Here is a 15617-nt window from a genome sequence, read left to right as displayed (position 1 = left end):
AAAACATATTGACTGAAGTCTTATGTCATATTACTCACACAAAGCCTGCGTGTTCCCTCTGGGGCTTAGGTCACAGCCAACTCCTCATTTCCTCAACACACACACACACACACACACACACACACACTAGAAAAAGATGGTTCAGATATTGTAAGACCCTGACTGGTAAATTATAGATCGGTTGGCAAACACAGCTCTCTCTCTCTCTCTCTCCCTGTGCGACAGCATTTTCGTGCTTTTTCCCCGCAACAAAAAAAAACCCCACAACACTAATAATGAATAATATATCGGTGGCAGTAATTTATACTCTTCATATTTCTTTTCTCTGCAGAGAACCGGTGCACTGGAGCCACTTCCAATAACACTAGATCATTCAGGAATTGTACAAACAGTAATTATCACCATATCCGAATGAGAAAAAGCGATTAAAAGCCATGTTCTGTGCAGATTATGCCAACCATCGCCTCTAAAGCTCCCTAACAAACTCATTATGCCGTGTTTGTTTATCCATGTAGCAATCAGTTCATTTTTCGGCGCTTATCCGGGGCAGGATTGTGACGGCAGACGACCAGGCAAGGTAGCTCAGATGTCCTCCTCCATGGCAGTGTGGGGAATCCTGCGGCATTCCCAAGGCCAGGTGAGATATACAGTACTGGAATCTGTCCGGTGTGTCTACTGTAGGCTCTCCTACCATTTAGACATGCCAGGAAAAAAACAAAGGTAGGCACCGAGAAGACACCCATATCAGATAATCATGGAGTCCTGCACCCCTATAGAGGAAACTTAACTCAAAGGCTCATGACTGAAGGCGAGGGTAAGAACCTAGATCGCCCGCTGAATCAAAAGCTTAGCAGCCATTTTCGGCCACCTCTCAGCGGTCCGCTACCATCTGTGGATAGTCATATCAACATCATATCAATGCTCATGCCAATTAGCATCTCTACTTGGGGCAGCAACTCTCTCCCAACTCAGAGGAAACCATCCTCCCATTATGAACACTGAGCACCCTTAAGACAGATGGCCAGCCCAGTGCGTACTGGTGGCTACGATGCAATGAAGCAAGTAGCGGCCCATCATCTGCAAAGAGCCGAGATGCAATTGTGGATCCCCCCAAACCCTCGCGCTTTCCTTCATCCTCGAGAAATTCACAAGAAGAATCACAGAATAGGGAGCAACCTCGCTGAGCCCAGTGCCCACTGATAAAAGTGAGGGACTTGTCGCGGGAGAATACAGACACAGCTGTCACTCAGCTGACACGTGGTTTTACAGGGGATTTATATGCCAGACTGTTTCTTGGTAGGAAGCAAGCCTTTGTAATAGGCTCAGCAAACCAGCTGCTGGCTGCTGCTTCACAAGCTAAATGTTTTCCAAAATGTCATATTCCTCCAAGCTTACAGTGTGTCTACCGTTTCAAAAACAAAACACCTACTGCAAAAGTTCCGTGCCTCCACACACAATACACAGAGTCTATATCTTGCCATTAGGATAAAAGAGATGGGAGGTAGCCGCTGCCTTCTCTAGTCTCGTACTTCCCCTCCAAGTTTCTCCCACTGAAGTTATTAACGGCTCTGTTATGCCATCAGTCTGCCTTCATTCCCACAAGCACAAGTTTGAAAAAGAAACTGTTGGCCGCACTGAGCGAGAGGGAGAGAGAGAGAGAGAGAGAGAGAGAGAGGGAGTGGGAGACAGAGTTTGCCAACAGCGCCAATCGACCTACTTCCGATTTTGCGGTACGGATCAGTTTCAGGTTTTTGGCCAGTGGGTGGCTGCATGGTACGAATGTTTACCCCGTACAGGAAGGGTGGAAGCGTTTTTGGTGCAGAGCAGACTCCGGGTTTCAGAAGCCACTGTAACCACAACCAATCAGTAGGGAAAATCTCCCCAAAGCCATTTGTGTGTGTGTGTGTGTGTGTGTATGTATGTGTGTGTGTGTGTGTGTGTGTGGTGAATTAGTTTCCATTGGCCTGACTTTGAAGCTTAAAGTTCCTAATCTTATCAGATCTATGGGGAGGTTCTGCACAACTATTTTTGGACTTCAAAAACCTAGGAGGTAACGTTAGTATGATAACTGTCCTGATGGCTGATATCATTAATGCATTGATAGCAATTTGGTGGATAGGTTTCTAATCAAATTCCCTGTAGTTGCAATATAAAGCACTTAACTGACTAATTTCACGACAAATACCGTAATTAGGATGTTTAACAGTCTGAAAAGCTCAAAACTTTTATTCTTGACTATAAAACGATGTGCAAGCTCTGTGTGTGTGTGTGTGTGTGTGCGCGTGTGTGTGTGTGTGTGTGTGTGTGTGTGTAAGCATCTTTATGGTTTGCCCTCCGCACTTTATGAATACCAAATCATAATCAGGCGTTTAAACATCTGAGGCAAAAATGTGGTTTACTGCACCTTTATTTTCTGTATTAGCCCAATATTTCCATGAGAATTTCGTCCACAGTGGATCATTTTGCTCATATACATCCATCTCCAACACCCAGGAAGTGCAGAAAGTCTCACGCAGAGATTTGTCACTACAGGCGTTCAAAAAACCCTTGGGGAGGCGTGTTTTGGGCAAAACAGCATGGTGCACCCAGGGGAGCATGTAACTCGTGGAAAAAAGCAGCAAAAAACTTGACGGGCCGTGCAAGTGAGGTGCGCACACCAAAGCCACGGGAGAAGAACGGGTTTGGTGACACGTCTCTTGCGACACATCTCGGTGTGATTGTCCGATTCCAGTTGGCTTTTTGTTTCTGTATCCACGTCCTATCCCAAACCAAATCACAGAACTTTCAACTTCCTATTTAACTGTGGCCACTTTGAACTTGAGCTCATGTTTGCAGAGATTCAGGAAACGCAGAGTTTGGAAGAAATCCTATCAGGAGCAGGCAGAGCGTTGTCCCTCTCACTCCTTTCCTGCTTGTGTCACCATTCTTGTTCATTCGATTCTTCACCGGACTTAATTTAACATTTCATTTGAAGACCAAAATGATACGCCTGAAAAATGGCCACGCACTGAGGGAGCAAACTGATAAGATATAATATAAAAATATCATTTATACCAAAAACTGAAGTTGGTCGGGCAAGATTAACGAGGCTCACACTGCTTGGACTGATATATGTCAGCGAGTGCCCGACTCATAGTCAAATGTGGACAACTGAGAGAATAAACCAGCCGCACCTCATTTATCTGCTACCGTACCTTCACCATATGATAACAGCTAGAGTTCAAGAGGAAGACCAACACCGGATCACACCGAGCTAACTCCTCACAGCCTCCGACGGTGAACGGTGCCTACGCCACGCTTTGCTTTTCACAGCACACCTCCACACCTTCTCTCTCTCTCTCTCAAACCTTAATCTTTTCCGTCTCTCCATGCAGGTTCCTCTTGGTGTGTTTTTTTGTTTTTCATCAGCAAAGAGACTGCCAGGACTCTAAAGCAAAAAAAAAAAAAAGATCATTGTCTGCTCCGCACAACTAATCTACTGCCAAATTACCTGACAGCCCTCGCACCTGAACAGCTCGTCGCATTCATACATATTTTCTCTGTCCTCACTAAACTCAGTGGTTCCTGAGTCCATACGAGTGTTTCGTGCGCACGTTTTGCCCCATACATATTTCTCAGCGCAGATAACAAGTACCCCATCGCTTCTGCAAAGTGAATCTGGTTTGTTGCTGGTGTGAAACTGACTGCACGACTAAGCTTATTATGTAAATATCCAATCTGTTCTCAGGGTTGGCAACGTGTGGGCTGTAATCAGGTTATTTTTATACCGAGCAGACCCATTTCTGCTGTCGGTCTGTGCGTCTGTGTGTCCAAACTTTAAACAAGCCAGTGCTCAGATGGAGCCACATGGCAGGGACTCACGGCGTCACGGGTGGGTTTAATAGAGATCAACTCTCTGCCTTATGTCAAAACTTCCTAGAAGGAGGCGCAATCAAATCATCGTCAGGGCTGCGATCAGAGCCAGGCGCCCAGATGTGTTGATTTCCTGTGTCATTTGGTCTTGAGTGCTCAGCCAAGCCATGATTAGAAATGGAAATGTTTTGTATTGTGGCCAGGCAGGGCCATTTTCCGGCTGAACATCATGTGTAAAAACGAAACCTGTAGAGGGTTTCTCTTTAATAAATGTAAGGATCTGATGCGCGCTGGGAAAGAACGAGCCAAACTTTCCATCTTCTATTGAACTGCGTCACTGACTGTGCATTAGCAGACTTGAACTCTCCCCTGAAAACTCCTGTGAATCCAGAAAAAAAAGAAATATTAGACAGCTAATGACGCACGTAAGAGCAGAGGATTAGCAAAAGCTTGAACTTGAAATGACTGAAATCTTTTAAAGGTGCAGTATGTAAGAAATCTCCATCTCTCCAATCCAGTCCTCCAACAAATACTGAAGGAGGCAGCATGACACCGGTGTAACCACTAACTGCTGCTAACTGTAGCTGTTGTTGGCTAGTTAGCTCAGTTAGCTGTGCAGCTAGCAGTCTGGACTGCAAGCTATGAGTGGTGTTATTAAAAAAAGGATGGGCCAGGGCTAGCTGGTAAGCATGCTAACTTCAGTAGAGACCTCTGCAACACCATACTTAGTTGTCACAAAGTTGAAATTGCTAATTTTTCAAGTCCTGTTCATAATTTAGCTCATTTTTGAATGTTTTCAACCACAACTATTACATATTGCACTTTAAGTAAAAATCCCTTATTCACTATGACTGTTTACATTAAACTCAAATTACTGGTAGGAAGTAAATAAAAAAGTAATGATGACAACCGCAAACTGTTTATGGTTTGGAAGAATTCCCATGTGGACAGAAAGCAGCCCTGTGAGGGTGACAAGCACCACAAATTGATTTGGGGTTTTGAAATACATGAAGAGGTCCAACTGCGTAAAAGGCCCTTGTTGGAATAAAGCAGCTAATTCTGACTGGAGCCTTTTTTCTTTTCGTTGGCTTTAGCTGTTTGGTGCGATACAGCTGCAATCAGTTAGGGCGGCTTCTCACTGTGCTTCCAGACCGACCCCGGAGCTTCATCTGGAGAGAGATCCGATCCTGAACCCACCCAACCTCAAGAAGCACAGTAGGAGTCAGGCAGAAGTGCCCAGGAATTATTCACCCCCTGAACAAAAGCACTCGGTTTTAAAATACCTTAATTGATACAATCATTTTAGTTGAAGTCAGCGCTCCGTTCCAGATCACTGCCCCCTCTTCCTCTTCCTCTCTTCCTCTTTTCTTTATTCCCCTGCTCGGAGAAAAAAAAAAGAAAAAAAAGAGAGAGACAGACGGGAGGCTTTGGATTCATGCTGCCAGGAGATCCAGGAGGTCTGACTGGGAGCAGATGCAGCAGTTATGAGACAGAGTCATGTTTGGAGAGAGAGGCTTTGAGGATCCTGGCAAGGCTGGGTGCTGGTGGGAGGACCAGTTGGAAAGGGCCAGAACCTTTCAGAGAGGGCATTCAGGATTATGGAGCGAGAGAGGAAATCATTAAGAGGAGGAGAGGAAGAGGGACGGGCGAGAGCGAGAGAATTAGGAAAGGAAGAAGGGAAGTCGGGTTGAGAAAATGATTCAACCAGCCAACAAAACTTCTAAATGAGCACGAGGCGGACAAAGAAAGGAAAGTCAAACTTTTACGCTCGCAAAATTACTGTAAACCTTTATCCCAGCTTAGTAGTGAAATTAATTAAATCCAAGGGACACAACTTCTCTGTCGCTGCTTAGCTGCCTGTGATTCATTTCAGCTGCTCTCGGGCGATTTATTCTCCAACAAATATTCAACAGAATGCGGTGTACATCGTCTGCTCTGCACCCATGTTAAAGTCGCACACGGATGTTAACACTCATGTAACGTGTGGGTCAGCGTACGATAATACACAAAAGAAACTCATCGCTGCCGTCTTGACAGTAACCGCTGTAGCTCCATAGACACCTTTTCTGTCAGACATTATCATGAGATGTGTGCACGAAAACAGAGAAGAACGACTGAGAATGTAGGATGCCATAACCCTAGCAAACAGCAGTTTTTTGGGTTAAAATGTTTTCTAAATCTACAGTAGCCATCGTGTAATTAGGTGTTGGATAGTTTCACACCCCCACTGAGCAGAAACATGTCCAACAGACGCTAAATCTTTATGGCATGCAGCAAAAACCACAGGCTGGTTCTGAACCCCGAGACTCGGGGGGACGAACAGCGTGAATTTCATGTACGCTAACGTAACTTTTTTTCATGCTAACGTTACGTGTGTGGGCACTTTTACTGCTACTAGCTGTGGTTTCTATATAAGACTCTGTGTGTTGTATTTAGGGTCAGATGTCTTTAGAAGGCTTGTTTTAGAAATAGAAGAATAGAATAGAAGTTCTTGAGGGCAGCAATTAAAGCTGCTGTAAGTGTTAGCTACTTCCTGTTAGCATTTTAGCTAACGCCCAGCCCGTTTTTCAGTTAGCCGTCCCCTCCCTCCTCTCTACGTCAGCAAGTGAGCGTGCAGCAGGAATCACCAGACATAGCAGACAGGACTGCCTCTATGGAGTTCACAACACAATTTCATACTGCTATACTTTGTTTACATGTGGCGGACCCTGCCACCTTTCCTGTTTCAAACACTGTCCTGGGACCTTATTTTCCTCTAAGAATGGCTTGTTTATTTAGTCATGGGAAAAAAAAAATATTTCTGAGATTGTGCTATTACCTCATTGACAGTGTAAATATTAAAATTCTGAGTTTGAATTTCTTCTAATGCCCCTTTGACATAGGAAATATATAACTTACAGCAGCTGTAATTAAACTTCTAAACAGACATTTTTACTGGTTTCCAGCAAGCTGTCTGGATTTTCAAAATACCAATTTGTCGCACTAACTAGCATCATGATTTAGCGGAGTTCCAGGGGGATTTTAGCGCCTATATTCTCATCTCTTAAGAGGTAAATCAACCATCTCCGCGTCTTTCATAAATCACTACAATTGTAAACAGGGTCTCAACTGTGCTTAAGGTAAATCAACAGTTCATAAGTCTCCGATCCCCCTTGTTCAGCACAGTGCCAACTAATGGCCGTGTGAGTCAGCAGACCTCGGTGCACTACACAGTCTATAACCTTTTCAACCCACGATGAACCGTGTCACGCGTCAACCCCCGAGCATCAGACTGTGTCTATCACTTACTCCAGTGAATCTTTTGCCCTGCCACGATTTACTGTGAGCATAATCATGTGCGCTTTTGACATTATAGTGTGACAGCGTGTCCCCGCAGCGAAAAATGAGACTCACAGGTGACTCAGGGGTCAAAGCGATCGCTGCGGTAAACAGTTGCGGTCCCGACCGTGGTGCTGCGGATGCTTTTCCAAACTTCAAATGGGAGTTTTCCATTCAGTGCGATCGGTGAGAATTCCTCGGAGGAAAGTGGCGATGTGTGTGCAAATTGAAACCTCATCAATGGGCTAATGGTGCGACTCACCTAACTCTCCTTCTGGCACGCACACACATTCACACACAAATCATTGATGGGGCTCTAAAGATCTCCCCCTTCTCTATTATCTGAGATTACAGGAAAGGCGTTTGTATTAGATTCAGGATTTTTGTGTATTATCAGTGAGCCATGAGTCAATGAATCATGTATCGCTCTTTACACAGGCAACATAACTTACATAACACGTTTTAATATCAGTGTGTGAGACGTACAATTGAAAGATTATGCTCAATACATGTAAAGATGATAAGACCTCGGTGCCTTGAACACATCATTCACTCTACGGTAAGAGCAGTGACCGCCGACAGCATCATCGTCATCTTCTGGGAACGGTGCTGAGACACGGATGAGACTTCAGGGTACCATGGAAGACTCACTCACAGCACACTGAGGGCTGAAAGAGGCTCTGGGCCTTTCATTGCCCTCTAGTGGCGCTGACTGTCTTCTGAAATGAAACAGCAGTAAATAAAAAAAAAAAACCCACACACGGCAGGAAAGCAGTGACACAACATGCAGCTGTGCGTTGGAGGATAGAAAGAAGAACAATAACAATTCAAAAACATCAGAAACTCACAAGGCACAACATAAGGCATCATTACTCTTCATTCTCATGTAGCTAGTTTCATTTACAGTGTTTTTATGCAACTTATTGAGCCATTTATGTCAATGAAAGGGTAATTCAACTTGTATTAAACCAATGCTTCAGCAATTATACGAATTTTCAATTGATAAATATACCCCAAATAAGCCATATAAAGTAATTTCCTGAAACCCTCAAAATGTGACGTAACGCAAGGCGTTTAATGGGAATAATAATAGTATTACTAGTAAAGTATAAGCTCCACTCAACTGATATCTCTACCTGTATGGTCGCAGGCTTTCTTTGAATTCTGGTAAAGTGAATTCTGAATTCTGGTATGTTGAGCTGGTCCTCTTTACAAAAGAAGGGTCGCACAATGTCATGATGAAGAAAAAAAATGTTGCTGTTTATTTACAAGACCAAGTAAACTATAATGAACTGACTGGGGGGGATTAAACTGCAAGCCTGAAGCTCATGAAAAACATCTCAACCGTAGCTGTGAGTGCTGAGGACTGTGTTTATAGCAGGATCTGCACCGGAGCGCGGGATTGGGGGGGTGGGGGGGCGCGCTCGTGCCAGCGCGCACATGCGCACTCGGTGGGAAACAACGGTTGAAAACGGGCAGCTATGCCGCGCGGTGCAGAAAACGAGTCGGACGTGTCCGCTTGGAACAACGGCCGGTGTAGCGGAGGACTCACCCGGGGACTGCGGGACCGGGAGGCTGCTGACAGGCGCTAACGGCGACTCTTTCCCCGGGGACAACCTCCCTCCTGAGAGCGGCGGGGCGAGCGGTCGACGAATCCGCTCCTTCTCCCCCTCTCCTCTCCTCTTCTTTCCTCTGCTCTGCTCTCCTCTGCTCTGCTTTCGGCTCCGCTAGAGAGACACACACCGAGACAACCGGCTATGTCGCTGCTAAACGTGTAGGATTTATCCCCGTTGTCCGTTTGTTCGTGCCGACTGTAAATAAAACTGAGACGCTAAGCGACCACGGCGGGGTTCACTATGGCTCTGTCGGCGCTCCGCAGGAGGAGATGTCTCAGTAGCTGCTGTATGGGGACGTTATGCTTGCAGTTGTTGCTGTGGATTTTATGCGCCGTGAACGGAGAGGAGCAGCCGTTCAGCGTGGAGGTAAGAGCCGGGACCGATATCTGTTGACACCCCCCTTTTACTGTTAATATCCTGTCTTGTCTTCCCTCAGGAGAATAATGTACCACATTGCAGCCCATGTTGTAGCCCCGAGTTGATGTTTTAACCAACAACAGGGTCTTTGTTGGGGTGGGAGATGCCCAGCTGGGTCGCACCTCCATCCCTCTTTTTCCTCCACTTTTTGAATTCTCTCTGGAGGAATCTCATTTCTCTTCCCACCAGTAGCTTGTGTGTATGTGTGTGTGTGTTCTAAAAATCGACCAACCTTTAAGCTGACAAAAACAAGGACTTGCTTATTTTCACCATAATTTGATTTACAAAGAAAAAGGAAAAAAAAAAGAAATGTCCCTAGTAGACATCAGCGAGAACCGGTTTAATTTTAGTCAACTGTAATGCTGTTATCTCCCCCCTTGCAAAAGCCCACATGCCCGTGTAATTCAATACAAAGTCAACAGAAAAATCATCTGTCAGTGGGGCAAATACTTGGACAGGTCTCTGTGTCTCAAGGAGTTTTTAAGACCGAACATGAGAGCCTCCACTACAGAGCGTTCAGATGGTATCACGTTGTGCCTTTTTTTTTTTTTTATATGAAAAGCAGCACATGCTCTGAGGCTAAACTCTCCAGAAAGAGATCTGATGGGTTCACAGGCAACAATGTGGGCAGTGAGATGAGATTTTAACTAAGGAGAGAAAAAAAAAGGGTTTTCTTTTCAAAGGGAGCTTTTATTCCCATCTGATATCTCGACTTAATGGATTGTTAAAAGCCTTCGGGCTACAAGTGTTGCGCCAATAAACTTTAACACTCAATCAGCCTTTAAAGGGAATCGATGTTTATTCCCTTTGACTTTTCTTCCTGCCAAGAGCTAACACGAGCGGACCCCAATTTGCGTTTTTTTATGAAGGGCACATCCGTCCACTTTGCGCCCTTTTATTATTTTCGACAGCAAAGATCTGCTTTTGAGCCACAGTTGATTGGGCTATCATAAAGTGTGACACTGCCAGCCCCCTCGCCTGTCTCTCACACTTGGCTGCACATGCGCACACACACACACACACACACACACACACACACAAACACCACACAGGAACATCCTGGCATGTCTACTGACAGTCATTTAAGTCCTACATCCACATATCCACATGATTTGCAAGCTTGGCATGCCGCGCTGTTCCCTTTGGAGAGGCAGGGAGCAGATTCAGTCCAGATGCTACAGGTTATTCAGTTAGAATGTGCAGGCTCACATGACGGAAAGAGGAAGAAAGTTAGAGAGATTTAAAAAAAAAAAAAAAAAAAAAGGTTTGTTTTGTGCGCTGTCTCAACTAGGGTCTCTTAACTCTGGGCCAAATAGACGTCAACCTACCCAAGCTTTTCATTGAGATCCAGCCTCAACATAATTAAAAATCTAAATACAAGCGATTGTTGATAACGTCCGGCGTGTAATCGCAGTCATATTTCACATTCCCCTCTCCCACATCCTCTGCCCTCACTTGTTATTATCCTACACAATCCCTCGCATCGAATATCCTCTCAAAGCTTTTCTTTGTTGCACTTACATGTGAATGCACTGTAGTCAAGGAAATCTGAGCGCCGCTGTAAGTCAGTCTTTGGCAGCCAAGTGACTCCCGAGCAAAGATATGAACTTGCAAACCCACTGGCTTTTTAAATGTATGAGATGTGTGCTCAGCCCTGGGGTTTAAAATGGAGAAAACGCTTCATACTTTTCACACGAAAAAAGAATTCCATACATCTCTGCATGCATACGAGTCGAGACATCATAAAGTAAGATGTTCTCACTGTGTGTTGATGACAGCCTCCCGCTATGCGTCTGTCATGTGTGGAAACTGCCGTGTTCTCACTTCAGTCGCTCAATTATCTGGCTAATAAATGTTATTTCAGTAGTTGCACATCTGTGATCACTGTTTTCTTAGCTCCCTGACATGATGGCGTGTGTAAGAGGGCTTCAAAGCCTCCACATGTCTGGGTTTTCACTATAATGAGAGCCATTGATGGTCCCTGATTTAACCATTATCATTGTCTCGGATATCCTGGAGGTGAGACAACTTTGAGTAAACTTGATTATTTTCGTTATCGATTCATCTGATTATTTTCATGATTAATGGAGAAATCTTTTAGTCCTTAAAATGTCAAAAAATTATGAAAAGCACCCTTCACAATATCCCAGAGCCCAAGGTGATGTTTTCAATCACTTCTTTGGTCCCATAAAACAGTCCAACCCCTTAAAGACTCTTCATCTGCTGTCATAAATGACAAAGAGTAGGAGTGAATCCCTAAGTGGATGCAACCAGCACATGTGTTTTTGCTTAAAGAACTACAAAAACCATTGTCGGAATACCTTCCGTTTAATCTCCTTTCGAGCAACCTTTACAGGTTTGAGCATCACGCTGCCAAACGTATCTGAGTGAGACTGTACTGCCAGCTGTCTGCTGTAAATGTGGAAATGAAGAATGATACAGATTCAGTTGGCTTTAAAACAAACCTGATTTGACCTTGGGAGGCAGTTGAAGCAGGACAAAGCGATGTCCTGAAATGTGTCGTACTGTAAGTGCTGTATAAACAGTGTTCAGCCCGGCAGTGTTATGTTGCAGCCAGGCAGCGGTCCACAGCCAGCAGGGTGACTGATGTCTCATGTGTGTCTGCGACGGAATAAACAGTTTGTGTGGATTGCAATGAACTGGTTTCACTGGAGCCACATACTGGACTTGTTATGACTGTGTGTGTGTGTGTGTGTGTGTGTGTGTGTGTGTGTGTGTACCACAGGTTACAGAGGGTAATAATGAAGAGAGAGAGATGAGTGTTCCCGCTAAATGACAAGTGTGGTCTGAGGTAGGAGGTCACCCAAACCTGCCCTGTAATTGCCGGTCAGACTTGTGGTCTTTCAGAAAATGTTACCCTTTATGTTGGCAGCTGTAGCGCCGACTTCCTGGATTTGACTGCATGGCTGAGTTTACTGTATTGCCAATTTTCTCCTTTCTTACAATTTTCTTTGCTCTGGATGACATTTTACAGAGAGTGCAGCCTGTCGCCGGGTGATAAAACAAGTAATTAATACAAACTTGTAACACCTCTCTTCAGTCTAACACTATAGATCAGCCAGCCGGTGCGTACTGCTGAAATATTTCTGAAAAGCTCCTCAGCTTTTGTTTATCCGATTGTCTTCCCTGAAGAAGTAATTTTCTCTGCAAATTAGACAATGTCATTAACGATGGCACAGCCATGACTTAATTTCATTTATCTCCTTGTGAGTGTTATTTTCTGTTTCAATCCATATTGATTTTATATGGGAAAGTAACGACTTAGTGCGACAGCTGGTCAAGTCGTCCGATCCATTTTCTCCCGATGGTATGTGGTGGGTAGGTGGGTATATTTCATGTAGTGGAGAATTACTTTATGAAAAAATATATCCGATGTAACGTTAGTCTCTCTTAGTCTACATTGAGAAACGTGACATCAATTAATTGTCGCACATGTATGCCTGCTGTATATCTAACGTTAACGTAAGGCAGTTACCTGTTTGTGTCAATTTGTATAACTTGGATTAAGAGGGAGAGGGAGATTAAGAGGATTTGGATGTTTTCAGCAGAAGTGGCCCTCAAATGATGATTGACTCAGCGCATCCTCCATGCAAAATGGTGACATACTCCTCTGCAGTCGGTGGAGGCTGCGTAGCCATTGGCAACTATCAGAGCCAAGTGCAGCCAATAACAATTGTTTGTAAGAGGTCTTATCATCACTGGCATCGACCTCTAAAAGGTGCAGTGTGTAGGATTAAGAGAGCAGTTGAGCACCCCTAGTCTCATCCTCCCCTATAATAGCTGCGTACAAATCCCCCCCAAAAGCAAAAACAGAAAGACCCTCTCTGGAACAAGTGATTTGTCTGTCCCGGGCTACCTTAGAAACATGGGGACGCGACATGGTGGACTCGGCATGAGAGGACCCAGTCCCTCTGTCGATATTAAAGGCTCAGTCTAAGGTGACGAAGAAGATTAAGAAAACAACAGTTCTCTGTTTCAGTTGATTATGCCCTAATGAAAGCATGATTATGACTATTATATTCCATTTCTGACCTTCAGTCCCACACACTGAACCTTTTTAATATTGCATAAGAATTTTCTCTGCTCACTGCCAGCCTGAACTGTGTCCATCGTCCCATTTTGTCTAAAGTGGTTGTTTTGAACTGGTGCTTCAAGGCTTTCACTTCAAGATACAACATCATATTTAAAGGCCAAGTGCACTACTGATGCTCTTCACCCTGTGCTGGGTTTGCATTGGAGTGACGCTACCCCGAAATCTATGGTTTGAGCTTTGAATGCAGGCACAGAGCGACCGATATGTACATTTTAAGAATTTACTAACATTGCAGTGAAATAGGAATATATTGATCTTAAAAGCTTTTGTTTCCATTTGTGTCCAAAAATTGCCTGGTTACATAAAATCCTCATTGTATCACTCGCAGCTGTTTCCGTGCTCTGTAGCCTACTTTCTTCTCCTTCTGCTGGGATTTGTGATATTTTGACTCATGGCTGATTTTTCTCACCACAGTAGCTTTCTCTAGGAACACAACAACAACAACAACAACAACAATGAGGAAGCGCCAAAGCCTCATGAGCATCGCACTGCCTTGGTTACACTTGGCGTTTCACAGAGAGGCATCAGGTGCAGCGCTCCGCTCTGAGTCACATTAAGTGTTTGAATCATGCCACTGTGCTCACCAGAGACTAAGCAAAGTTGCGTAGTCAAAGGTAATCCACTGTACAACAAAGAGAGCGCAAAGTTGCTCCAGTGTACTCCCATCTGTTTGCACATCCTGTCTCAGATGAATTTAATGAAAGCTGCTTCAGAAAGACTCCGCTGACAGTCTACTGTAATTATTAACTTCACAAAGGAGTTGATCTGTTCCCACTGTTGGTTCTGTCAGTCAGTCAGTGAGGTATCTGAAAAATCAATGATCCGATTTCCATGAAATGTGGTGCACAGACCTTGTGTCAAGAAACAATTGATTAGATTTTGGTCATGATCCAGAAGTGGAAACTCAAACATTAGTCAGTCCATTGAGTTTAAGCCACAACTATGAAACAAATACAGATATAGACTTTTGATTACAAGGTATGAGAGATGCCAAAATCAATTAGGTAGGAATAGAAATGTGTCTTTGGGTGTAACAGTTCATAAAGTGCTTTTTTTGCTCTTATTGCTTGCAATAATGGTATTGCCCTCAAAATGATTGACTTGCTGACTGACTTTTCAATTGTTTTATTATTAAGATCAATTAATTATTCAGCTTTAAAGGTACTGGTAGGCACATGATTACCATTTGACAGAGCCAGGCTGGGTGTTTTCCCCCATTTCTGGTCTTTATGCTAAACTATGCTCGTAATCTCTTGGTTCAAGCTTTAGATTCAATGGACAGACATTATAGTGAGTGAGATTTGCTATTCATATTTCAACAAAAAAATGAGGCAGCATATCGCTAGAGTCACCGCTAACTGTAGCTGCTGTTGATTAGTTAGCTCGGATAGCTGTATATCTAGCGGTCCAGGCTGGGAGCTCAGAGCACCAACTGTGGACCGGACAGGTCAGGTTAGCTGTCAAAATTTCTATTTCTTCCCATTCTGTTGATGAATTAAGTTAATTATTTTAATGTTTTAACAAATAATCATTTTAATCACAAAACATTTTACATTTCCAATTACTCCAAACATTGTTAAAAACCAAGTAAATCACAAGTATGCAGTGTAATGTACAGCAGGTACAGACACCAGTTCATTGAATCAGTTTATTGTTTTATAGACTGTTACCTCCCATATCATAATGTACTGTATCACCAAGCGCTGCTGCAAAACTATGAGTCACATACCACTGTAGCTGTTTTCAGCACTATGCTAATGCTGAGCTCATGCCTATCCAATGCAAACTACTTAGTTCTGTTGTCACTATGTGGAGAATGGTAGAGATTCATTCCTGCCAGTTTGCATGCTCGGCCTTTGACTGGCGTCTGAGTAATGGGAAGCAACTGATGTGAATGTGTTTGAGTGTAGGCAGTCGTGGCTTCTTTGGTTCTGTCTTCTCAGTGTTTGTTGCTAGTCACATTTACATGGGACAGTGGCTGCTCTCAGTAGGTAGCCACAGTCCTGCTGATGACTAAGACAAAGACTGTAACATTTACTCTGCTGGACTGAACTGAGGCTTAAATATAACTGAATGCAATTCAAAACAGTCTGAAAGATCTTATTTGCTATTTTTGGTGATAAGCGTTCACTGGCATGGTGTTTTTTTCGCTGCGTTTCCCAGAAATCACTTGGCAGTCACACCAATGTCCATGGTACTTTGGTATGTTTTGACTTGAAATTTCTGTTAGTGAGGCTTAAATTTCCTTCACTTTCCTGTGCCATGGTGGTTATCAGTACTTATATTAACTACTAAGCTAC

General features: G+C 43.9%; 1 protein-coding gene across 4 annotated transcripts in view; it reads left to right on the top strand.

Annotated features, from left to right (window-relative positions):
- The first annotated feature begins 8604 nt into the window (after positions 1-8604).
- mmp16a (matrix metallopeptidase 16a (membrane-inserted)) overlaps positions 8605-15617 on the top strand; it is a 76250-nt gene continuing 69237 nt past the window's right edge. For 2 of the 4 annotated variants that reach the window (XM_030398313.1, XM_030398314.1), the window contains exon 1: positions 8605-9152. In XM_030398313.1, the coding sequence (XP_030254173.1) occupies positions 9027-9152 (126 nt within the window). In that variant the 5' untranslated portion in view covers positions 8605-9026. The remainder of the gene's footprint in view (positions 9153-15617) is intronic. The other 2 variants (XM_030398316.1, XM_030398315.1) reach the window with 2 other exon arrangements.

Source organism: Sparus aurata, chromosome 19 (genome assembly GCF_900880675.1).
Source record: "Sparus aurata chromosome 19, fSpaAur1.1, whole genome shotgun sequence".
Classification (NCBI taxonomy): Eukaryota; Metazoa; Chordata; class Actinopteri; order Spariformes; family Sparidae; genus Sparus; species Sparus aurata.
This window is presented reverse-complemented; position numbering and strand designations above follow the sequence as displayed.